This window comes from Eleutherodactylus coqui, chromosome 5 (genome assembly GCF_035609145.1).
Source record: "Eleutherodactylus coqui strain aEleCoq1 chromosome 5, aEleCoq1.hap1, whole genome shotgun sequence".
Taxonomy (NCBI): Eukaryota; Metazoa; Chordata; class Amphibia; order Anura; family Eleutherodactylidae; genus Eleutherodactylus; species Eleutherodactylus coqui.
Window position 1 is genome coordinate 164059254 of NC_089841.1, and position 12214 is coordinate 164071467.

General features: G+C 43.1%; 1 protein-coding gene across 2 annotated transcripts in view; it reads right to left on the minus strand.

Moving 5' to 3' along the window:
- LIMK2 (LIM domain kinase 2) overlaps positions 1 to 12214 on the minus strand; it is a 30951-nt gene that overhangs the window by 18519 nt on the left and 218 nt on the right. For both annotated transcript variants that reach the window (XM_066603622.1, XM_066603621.1), the window contains exons 2-3: positions 2448 to 2510; positions 882 to 978 (exon numbers count right to left, since the gene is read on the minus strand). In XM_066603622.1, coding sequence (XP_066459719.1) covers positions 882 to 978; positions 2448 to 2467 — 117 coding nt within the window. In that variant the 5' untranslated portion in view covers positions 2468 to 2510. The remainder of the gene's footprint in view (positions 1 to 881; positions 979 to 2447; positions 2511 to 12214) is intronic.

Sequence of the window (12214 nt, forward strand, 5' to 3'; positions counted from 1 at the left end):
CCACTGCTTACAAATACTGATGCAAAATACCGATCAGAATACTGCCCTTTGAAAGAGGTCTTAGTCAGCGGAAGAAATTCACTTGGGTCTGCTGTGTTCCTGTATAAAGTTACAGAGGGACCAACACAGACGTCTCAGGAAAGGGTAGCCCAGGTCAATCTATAAAAAGCATTTCAAAGTCAAGAGAGTGCAACATCCAAGTAAAATGTATTATGCACACCAAGATCTTACGGAGTCACCATGTTGTAGCCCTTGGAGCTGAATACTGCTACTCTGTATCATGTTGGCATGATTAATATACTACATTTTGAATAGTTACTTTGGGTAACTATTTCTCTTTATGCCACAAGAACGAAAAACGCTAAACAAATCCATCAGTCCAAGGACATACGGGACCACAGGTCTTAGACCAGTACGAATGTGACCAAGAAAGAAGCAGAACTCCACGATCTTTGATATGATGTACGAGGTTCATTCACTCATGGTTCTACAACAACAAATCAGCTCCTCATTGCTTAAAAAAAATGGCTCCAACAAAGAGCTAAAATGTTGCTGCAAAACTATGGACATCTCACTGAAGATATTGGAGTGCTTCAGCTTTCTTTTGCTGGTCTCTACTGTGGACTTGGAGTCTAGTTTATGAAAGCTTTACACCCCCTGTTAGCAGAATTTTGCAATGCTGCTTCACTCATTTAGATATAATTAAGGTCACCAAGGCAAGAGCGAGATTAAATATGGTGTTTAACTCTAGTTGCACCTAGATTTTCAGGTTTTGGGTGGATGTGAAGTCATCAAGGGCAAATCCCCATCTACAAGGAATTGAAATGGTCACACAACGCATACACTATAAAAATGTGAGTAAGTGGTAATAGCAGGTTTACCATAGCTGGTCCTGTCAAATGCAGTTTGCAGCTCACACATTGTTCAGGTTGTAAAGTCCAGGGCTCCACAGGAGAGAGTCCAGTTGAGTCAGACTTCCTGTAACATAAAAGAAAAACATGCAAGGATTAAAGACTCCCTAAGAGACTGCCAGCCATTGTTCTGCCGTTCCGTCTAAGATCTGCAAGCATGCAATTTTTTGGCAGGATTTATGCACATAAGAGTTTCTTGAAAGACAGTAAAAAAAAAATATTTCTATGCAATAAACAGGAAAATGTAGATCGACTGAAAAGTTTAAGTCAACCTTCTTCTAATTTTCATTTATCCATACTAATGCAAAATTAACACACAGTACCTGGACGCTGGTGAACATGAGGACTTCATTTATTGGCAGTGTGGTTAGATTGTATAACTTAGCAGTGCAGACAGACAAGAGAACAAAGAGATCACAGCTGCACCACCCTCGCCATCAGAACATTTCTGATGAAATCCTTTTGTCATTTTGCAGGATTTCCTTTCTTTCTCAAACAGTGAAGGATCAATCAGTACATATGAAATACCTCACCTAGCATACAGTAGGCACTCTGCTACCGTACAGAAACCTATTCACTCCTACCATACTGAGAGGGAGGGATGCAGCTGCAGTTTGTCTGCATGCAGCGAGGGGGCTAGGAGCAAAAGTGACAAGACATAGGATGATGGTAGGGGCCCATCCACTGAAAAGGAGAAGCATTTTAAAACATTGGAGGGGGTAAAATAATAAAAAGGAATTTTAAAAAGTCTTAAGATACAGCAAGGCTAGGCGAAAAATTCACTTTGGATGAAGAAATTTCAATTTTTTTTTTATATCTTCAGTTTTCAAAAGTCATAACATTTTTTCTGACCTCAGACCTACAAAGGGCTTGTTCGTTATGTGCGAGATGTTTTAATTTTCTTTTTCTTTTTTTATTGGGGAAGGTAGCAGGGTGGAAAAAAAAGAACCCACTACAATTATGCAATTGTTTCACAGGATTTACCATCTTGTGATATAAAATCACATGCTAAATGTTTTTGCTGATTTGCATGACGACAATACCAAAATGAATGACACATTTTTTAGATATGTCCACTTTTGCACAACTAAAACCCCTTGTATTTTGCTTAAAAAATAATATTTTGGCATCAGTGCGTTTACATTTTTCTTCATCGATGGAGCTATGCGATTGCTTCTTTTTTGCAGGAGACGCTGTAGTTTTTTTTGCTACCATTTTGGAGTACATACAACATTTTTGATAACCTTCGTGAAACAGAAAAACAAAAAGACCCAAATTGCCGTTTTTGTTCAGTTTTGAACAGTGCTCAGGTCTGTGTGTAGGTCAAAAGGTGTGTTCAAAGCATAGGGTCATAACAGATGCTGTGATACCATATAGGTTTTTATCGCATTGCAAAGCATGCGCTCGGAACACTAGAAACGTCTATTGCCTATCGTGAGAAAAATCCAGGGGACAACATAACAATACTTTTGGGGAAGAAGGGGGTGGGGTGGGGGGTTAATTTCAATGATTGATGTGCAGATAAAAGCTACTCACGGTGATACACTTTCCTCCATTTGTGCATCCTGGGTGCTCCACGGTTATCGCCAACTGTTTTTCCTGTAAATAAAATTAAAAGTCAGCTTAGTTGTCTAAATGTCACAAGTTCTCCTTGTACACATGCAGGGAGATAAATCTGAAGATAGCGCTTGTATGCAGGACTGGTGTTCAGCATTTACCTACACAGACCCTCTGCCTCCTCCTCAGCCCCGACCTCTGAAAGCTAGAGATAGCTGAGCACTTCAACTCCGCCATTTTTGGCGTTTCCACTGAAACAAATGGGGCAGTGGCGGTCCCAGCAGTCAGCCCCCCACCGATCATCTAGTTATCCCCTATCCTATGGAGAGAGAATAACTTCATCCTATTGGAATAACCCTTTAAGTATCACACCCCAAACTGCCTGCTAAAGATTGCAAGAAGATTTGCAATTCATTTAAGTGAACTTAATTACCTTTGGGAAAGAAAAAAAAGAAAATAAAGTCGTAGACATAGAAACATTTTTTTTTATAATTTCTGTTGTACATCATTATAAATGCGTTGACTCGTGCACTAAACTTTGCCTCTATATACCATGAACAACCTTACACACCCACAGCACCAACTATAGTTACTGAGTAAGAAAGAGCAATCATATGAACCAAATTATAAAGCAGCTACAGCAAGTCAGAACATACGGCGCTTGGTCCTAGGCTTTAGGCCTGTTTCACACGGGATACACAAATCGCACAATTTTGTAGTGTGCAACATCGCTAAAAAAATGCAAGTATGTGAAGCCCATGTTTCCAATGGGTTCCTTCAGACTACAGAATGTCGCTCATGTAGGAGCCAGGGGTTTAACCCAGGAGAGGAGCGGTACATGAAGCCCACGTGGAAAAAAAGGCACACTCGGTTCCTCCATGTCCATTATTGAGACCTCCAACCACATCAGCCTCATGGCCAACGTCCGAGACCTCCAATGACTAACTTTTTAAAATCCGATTCCCTTACATTGTGTGGTACACTGCTGGATAATTTCAGATCGCACTTCACAGCTGAAATTCCACAACTATTCCGCTGTGTGAACTAAACCTAAAACCAATATAAACAACAGTTCTAGGAATATTTTACTGGAACTCACCTAATTATAAAAAAAAAAAAAAAAAAAAAAAAAAAAAAAAAAGGTGTGTGTGTGTGGGAGGGAGAACTGCAAGTTAGGTGGTTTGTTTTGCAATTTCCCTTAAAACTGGTCTATAATTTCATTACATGAATTGTCCAGCATTGTGTAAAACATCTTTATAGCTAAAAGGTGTATTCCAAAGACTGGGCAAAATTTTTAAAGTTTCCCCAGCATTTCCACTTATTGCTATTATTCAAAATATCAATCTAACAGAAATCTAAAGACGGTTTCACGCAGGCGAGAAAAATAGCTAGATTCTCGCCTGATGCGCCAGTCTGTAAAAAAAGCAGATTTTGAAACCAATTATTTACAATATTCTTTTTCCCCCATCTGCTTTGTTTTCACTAATGCGATGTTGAGAGAACAATAAAATTACGGCACGCTCTCTCTCTGCGATGTGCATTTTTTTTATTTCCCAGGTTTCCCTATGGAGCCTGCTTTTTATCACAACAAACTTGCGTTGTAATTTTAACATTATAAAGTCCTATTGACTTTTGCGTAAAAAAAAACCAACGTAATTTTCTCGCGTGTTTTTAAAGCGGGCGGAATAACTAGCTAACTAAAATAAATAATATATATATATATATATATATATATATATATATATATATTAACAAAGATGTGATTTTACCGCGATTTTCTCACAGCAAAATCGTGAACTCCAGTACCTTTTTTTACCGACCTGCGCCAACGCTGCTTTCCAGCCTGCTTCAGACATCCACATTGTTATTTAAAACGGCCATCAGAAAGTGCAAAAACGACATCTCCCACAATGCCCCACTGCCAGTTACTGACGTGTGCATTCACAACTGTGCAAACGGTCAGCATTACAGAATGACTAAACGATGAACGACAATGGTGCGCTTCTCATATGTCACTCAGTTCCAGCGGGCATAAAAATCAGCACCGACTCGGGCACTTCTTGTCCCCTTTAAACACCGATTGTTCAGCGTTTCACATAGGGGTGTCAGAAACGCTATCTTTTCCCTACAGAGAGCACCTAGATGGTGTGAATCACTGAACGATTGCTGCATGATACTCAACAAGAATCATGTAGTCTAAACACGTTGTCCGAACGCGATGAAGATGATGATTACGTCACCGGCGCGTTCACTCAGGCAAACAAGAATCATGCAGTCCTGTGTAAAACGACATGACAGAGATTTTCCCACAAAGACAGCGAATCAAATTATCAGCTGTGAGATGCCTTATGTCTGTACGGCTCTTAAAGGAGTTTCTCATTTTAGCTAAAAGTTGGTGTATTTGGAGGGAATGCTCTAAGAGATAAAAAAGAAAAACAAAAAAAACCGTATTTACCGCTTAATTGCCAATTACTCCAGCGTTACAGCTCCGTCCTCCCTGACCGTCTGCACTTACATGGCTGCAGCAGTGATGAGTTTGTCTTCTCACATGACTCCAGCAGGTCATTCCTGCCATCAATGACACCCCAGACACAAGGCTATGTCCATCTACTGCTCGCCAATGCAAAGGAAGCCAGCTCAGCCTTGGTTTAGTACTTCTGGATGTGAGACTGTGGAGCTACATACAAGAATGAACTTTGTGACCCCGCTCACAGAAGATGCTAACTGAAATCTATAGCATTATTGAAACAGATTAGGTGATACACATGAAGCGCAGTTTGTGTCCTTAGTCATGGCTATCTGCTCCTGACCCATGTTATCTGTATACTGGAGGTCACCGGACCAGGACACAGCAGTGACATGCCACTGAGTCAAACAATGTGTGCATCAGTCCAGGGGTATTTAACAAACCTGCTGTGGGCAGAAATGGGGGCCTTCATCAGACAACCCCTTTATATCTAAAACAAATGCTTCTGTGTATACAGCCAGTTTTCTTTCAATTCCAAATACAACTTTAAAAAACGAATGCTGGGATCTGCAGACAACGCTGCTCCTTTTTTCCTGAAGCGGTTTTTCTGCACCAGGTATGAAACACTTTAGAAAGCGGTCTCGATTTTCTTTACATAAGGATTAAGCTTTATTTGTGTAAGGCTGGACAATCTGTTAACCATCTAATGACAAACACCAAGAATATCTACTTCAATGAACCAAGTCATAAAACAAAAAGGTTATCAATGCAAATTGAGAATTGCCTCATTGCTGAGTAGGTAGTTTTTAGAGCACATCTAATGGCCCTTTTACATACGGGAAATGCACGATTCTCACTGGCCCGCACGAAGAAGCCAGTGATATCATCCTCACCAGCTCATTTGCGCTCGTGCAGCCTGTTTGGCTAGGCAGATCACTGTTGAGAATCGCTCACTTCTCGTTCAGAGTTTCACGGTCCTATGTTACACGCTGCGCGGGAAGCGTTTAAACGCAACGAGAAGTGAAAGAGCCGGCGATGATTTTTATTCCAGCTGAAACTGAAATACGAAAGAAAAGTGGAAGAATTCTCATTCGTCGTTCAGTCGTTGGCTCACGTTTAAACAAAACGATTATCGTTAAAAAAAAATGTTAAACCTAATGAATCGCTAGGTCTAAATGCATCTTAAAATTCAGTTGTTAAAAATGCTCATGTAAGACTATAGGAAAGCAGTCACAGAGGAGGAACATACCTTCCACCGATATCCCCTTCTCCAACTGTTTCTTGCACATTCACTTGTAATACCTGACACATCCTGTTTACAAGAGTGGTGCTGTGTCGGAGGGTCCAGTGAGGGGTATTGGTGCATTATGTCTCCACCAGAAGCTAGGGATGGAGACATAATGGAGCTGGGTTGACATGCAGGTGACACCCCCAGCTTTTGATTGTCTGTCCCCTCTATCATCTCCGGGTCTCGGCTCTCCTGTGCCGTCCGGACCCTGCCGTTGTCACTGTCCCGACCCTGCTCTCACTGGCAGTTTCCATAGACTGTCGGCGCAGGAGAGCGTCGGGGGTGGTGAGTGACGGCAGCGGAGGAACAGAGCACATCGCAGGAGAGACTGTCAGCGAAGGAGCCGCGACGGGAGTGACAGAGGACCGCAGCACATTGTGGGCGAGACTGTCAGCGCAGGAGTCGCATAACAGCAGACAGGGCTGCAGCAGGGTGGTGAGTGACAGCATCTGGGACAGGAAGTTCTATTAGCACAGGGGTGGGGGAGTGGGGACTTCATCATCAGCTGGGAGGGCAGATTAGGCTACAGTGGCGGCCCTGCAAACAGACCTGAATGAAGCAATTCAGGGCTGGGGACATCACCTGTCCCTTCCCTGTCACTGGGTCAGCCCAACCCATGTCTCCACCTCATGTTCCGGTGGAAACAAGATACACCGATTACAGTAATTAAAGGGGATTTTTAAAGGTGACAAGTTCTTTTTAATGGGATTCAACCAACGCCCACAACTTGATTTGCTGGGCAGGAGAATGGGTGCCCATCATCTCACTTCCTGCCTCGTGTCACTCACCCCTCCGCCGCTCTCCCAATTCCCCCTTCTCGGCTCCTGCGCTGTCAGTCTCCTCGCTGCCATCACATATTGCAGCGATTATGCGAGGCCGGCCGGCGAGGAGACTGACAGCGGCTGACTGACTACACCAGAGCAGGGAGGAGAGAAGGCAGGTGGAGACAAGACTGGTGGAGACCAGATACACTAGTACCGTAATGAGTAAATTATACATCATAAAGACATGTCAAAAGTTCTGATCAGTGGGGGTCTGGGTGGCGAGGCCCCACCAGTCACTGGAACAAAGCAGCAGAAGCGATAATTGAGTGCTCAGGGCTTCTGCCTTCTAGCAATCAGTGGGGGTCTCAGTGCCTGGATTCCCGCCCATCAAAACATTCGACATGTATCTATGACAAGTCAAAAGTACAGTTGCATTTACAGTTACATTTTAAAAACACGCAAGATTTGTGCGTTGCGAGACACCCAAATATGAACCTCATTCTTTTGAATGGGTGATGTTTTCCCGCGTCGCACATCGATGTGGGAAACAGATCGCGGCATGTTCTATCTTGAGTGCGCTCTTGCATCGCACCACCCGTTGTTTGAAAGCAATGGGAGAAACTCTGCGATCCTCGAAGTGATGTGAGGCTGGTTTGCCATGAAAATGGCGAAATGGGTGTAATATGGGGGTGGGATTTACAGCCCCATATCGCACTCGCCCATGCAAGGTCAGCCTAAGTGTTTTCACATGTGTAAGAAATACAGACTAAGGATACTGCATGTCTCACTTCTATTGATTTTTAGAGCTACACTTTGTGCCAAAATTTCAGATGTAACAAAAATGTAATTTTTTCTAACTATTGACTTTTGTAGAAAAAAATTATATAATATTAGTTAATGCAAACGTTCTAACCATATTCAGAACCATCCAATTACCAGAACATTAAGGCCTCCAGCACATGGGTGGGACAGACCCCAAATGCAGAATTCGTTCCAGTGCCCAGCTGGTGACCCTCACGTACCTGTCCGGCGGATTCTTCTCTGTACTGTGGATGTGCCGGCCTGCTCTCCAACATGCAGTACAGAAGACGCTGCGCCGTCGCTAGAGAGATGACGTAGCTCCCGGGGCGATTCTGCAATGATAATTGAAGAATGGCCGTGGGATGGACAGCTTCCATTGACTTCAATGGAAGCCGGCCGTGTGTAGCCTGCACGAAATCGCAGCATGCTACGATTTCTTCTCCGTGAGCGGTAAATCGCAATCGATTTCCGCGCGTGGGCAGGAAATCACGTTTTTACATTGCATACTACTGCCTGGATTTGCTTGCAATGCAAATCCATTCGTGGAGGAGGAGCCCTAAATATACAAGTATGAACGACAGCTTAGTTTTCGGTATCTACATAACATTATGTAACACGGTTACATCCCTTGACATTTGTCTCAACACTCCACAAACATCCTGCATGCCAGCTTATAATTGCCCCTTGCGGCAGTTTTCTCAGTTACCTTTGGCTCACAGCCCAGCTATGCTACTTGTCTCCGCACAAATTACACTAAGATTTTGTTCACACCTGTACAAAATGCCATGAATTTCAGGAGTCTTCAACAAGGGCATTTTCTTAAAGGGGTTGTCCCGCGCCAAAACGGTTTTTTTTTTAATTCAATAGGCCCCCCGTTCGGCGCGAGACAAACCCAAGGGATGGGTTAAAAAAAAAAAAAAGGTTTAGTACTTACCCGAATCCCCGCGCTGCGGCGACTTCTTCCTTACCTTAGCAAGATGGCCGCCAGGATCTTCACCCACGATGCACCGCGGGGGTCTTCTCCCATGGTGCACCGTGGGCTCTGTGCGGTCCATTGCCGATTCCAGCCTCCTGGTTGGCTGGAATCGGCACACGTGACGGGGCGAAGCTACGAGGACCAGCTCTCCGGCACGAGCGGCCCCATTCACCAGGGAGAAGACCGGACTGCGCAAGTGCGTCTCATCGGGCGATGAGACGCTGAAATTAGATGGCACCATGGAGACGGGGACGCTAGCAACGGAACAGGTAAGTGAATAACTTCTGTATGGCTCATAATTAATGCACGATGTACATTACAAAGTGCATTAATATGGCCATACAGAAGTACTAAACCCCACTTTCTTTCGCGGGACAAAACCCTTTAATTTACACATGCATCTCCCCCTATGAAGAGCATGCTAGGTTTTGAATAAAACACCATGAACCCAAAGGGGGGGGGGGGGGGGGGGGGGGGAGAAATCAAAACAGCAACGTTTTTCCAAAAAGCATGGTTTGAGACTCTAACGTTTATGAAGATGGGCAATTTGAATGAAAACAAGTGTTCATAGCACGAAGTATATCCCCTTTGGAATGAATTCTGTTTGCGCCTTAATGGTCATCTCATGTTTTAGTTTTCTTCATCATAGCTTTCCTAGAGCCATAACCTCAGAATTTTTCCTTTGACATTGCCACATGAGCAATTTATTTTTTTAATCACACCATTTTGAAGGGACATATATTGTGATAGACATGATGATTAGTCAGTGTAAAATGTCTATCGATTTGTACTAAACTGGACGTATTATGTGTTTTGTGACTTCAGCCTAATGTGAAACTCTGCTGCATAAGGAAAGAGTTAAATCACAGTGTTATATGTTATTGCTTGAGTTCATCTTGAGTGTTTTCCCAGTCCTCCCCATCCCCCACACAGAATCTTCTTGAACAAAGATATCTACTTTCAGTTTCAGTTTTGAGCACATGTTTGTAAGACAAAGACTTGCTTATACATTGGACTTGAAAGAAGGTGGGCAGGAAGGAGGGGGGATTCTATATGATCCGACAAAAAAGAATCCTATATGTTACTGATGTAATCTGTTGCACGCCCATAAAAGGGCAGGTGTTATGCTTTACAATAAAAGGGGCTGTCTGGGTGTTCCTCTCCAGAGCCATTTTGGATATGAGACTGATAGCTTGTGTCTGATCTGCTCGATGACGTGTGCACACTATACAATTTGGAAGCTACAAAATACCCCGAAAACCTGCTGGAGAAAACCATAATCCAGATCAATATAATATGCTGTATAACTTAATTTTTTTCCCATCAATTGTTTTTTCGAATTTATCTTTACGGCGATCCAGCATACAAAATAAATCATGTGATAATATTCTCTAGGTCAGCAGAATCCCGGCGATACATTTATACACTTGTTCTTGTACACAATCTTGCCTCAAAAAAAAAAAAAAAATCTGCAATTCTGGTATTTTTTTATTTTATCCTTAACAGCGATCACTGTGCAGCAAGAATATGTTAAATTAATCCAGCAGGCCAGTGTGACTAAAGGCCCAATTACAGCAGATTATCTGCGCTCAGATCCTTTGTTCTCCATGGGGAAACAATGCTATCAGCACTCCCTCCCCCTCTGAAGAGCCCAAAATGCGGGTGCCCCGCACCCATTTACAAGCACTGATTATTGCTAAGATGATCACCGATGAGCGAAGTTTTAGCGATAATCGTCCAGTCTAAATGGGCCTTAAGCCAGTACCAAATGTATATAGCATTTTTGCAATATTATATATATATACACACACACACACGTTACCCGCAAATCCATCCACGTCAAATTTGAATTTTTTTAATCCAATCTGTGTTTTGCTGTTTAATGAAGCGTAAAAAGTTGAAACAGTGATGAGTGAGATTTTCCCACCAGAACAGTTTCCTCTTCCATTTTAGCGCTTCGCAATGCAACATTTTTGATTCATTCTCCCTAGGATTACTAATTGATGATTAACAGTCAGTCAATGGGTCATAATGAAATGCGGCGTCATTAAAAGGACTCCCATGTTACATACAAATGCATCTACATGTATACTTTCAGTTTTGGAGTTTTTTTTGTAGACTTGAGCGCAGACTGCTACTCTTTTCTTTCCACTTTTGGAAACGGAATACTGATGGATTTTTTTAAATGCATTATACTCAATAGAAGGTGGATGAAACCTGAAGACAATCCGCTTTTCATCTCCCATTTCGTCTGTTCTGACCGTGGGCGATGTCTGTGTTGGTTTTTTATGTTCTCTGTGTTGATTCTTGTGCTTCTATTTTTGTGGCAATGAAAGAAGAGGTGTGGGGGCTCAGTTGTTAGCACTGCCGCCTTGCAGTGCCGGTTGTAGGTTCAAATCTGACCAAGGGTGATGGATGTGTGGAGTTCTTAAAAGTTGCTGTTGCCCTTGATGAGATTTGAACCTACAGCCCCAGCATTACAAGGCAACAGTACCACATTCACTGAAGAGCCACCACCCTGCTGGAAAACCGATGGCAGTGGAAAGCTTGCCTTTTCACTTCTGGTTTCCAGTTTCCATTTTTAGTAAAATTGGATCAGTTGAAAAAACGCCAGTGTGAACGAAGCCTTCTGGTATCATCATGGGGGTGAACAGCCTGGTGTTACCATGGTAATGCAGTTACATCACTTAAACATAAGTCATATATGAAGGAGTCGGAGTGAAAAAACGGAGGCGTCGGAGGTTCGTCTTTAGGTGCTTTTACACCGAGTGATTATCGTTTCTAAGAAAAAAAAATAGCTTTAACTAACCACCCAAGCAAACTGCGTCACTGTTGGCTCGGGTAAGCAATTTTTTGATACATGTAAAAAGTAACCTTACGGGCGCCACAGCCATGGTGGAGGCACTGCGCTGAGTGAGGGGCAAAACATAAAACTACCCATCAGCTGTCAGAGGGTTTTATCTAGTATAAGAAGTCATTTTACAAAACGTTTAGGCGGCCAGATTGTCCCTTTAAACAGATCTCATCCGATTCTGGAATGTACCAGCAGGGGGCAGTACAACAGCTCTCCAACATCAGGATTTTCACTTTGTTCCTGAAAACTAGTAAGAGATGGGAGACAGCAGATCAAACCCTGCGCCATAACAGCGGGCACCCCAACATACACCCAGAACTACCCCTACAGCACAGACTGTCAGGGAGCAGCGGCCACTGAGCCCAGGAGATGGCATTGTAATACCAACTAATATGGCTGCTAACTTTCTGCAAAGAACACAAAGTAGTGATGCCAGGCTCAGACACTTCTCTAAACCTCCAGCAATGGTACTGCAGGGAGCCGCTCCTGGCTGATAACAGGCAGCAGTAGCTGACACCCACCAGCGCAGATGACCGGTTTCCAGTAACTGAGCTGATGTTGTAATGTGCACTCATTGCTCAATAGACATGAGAACA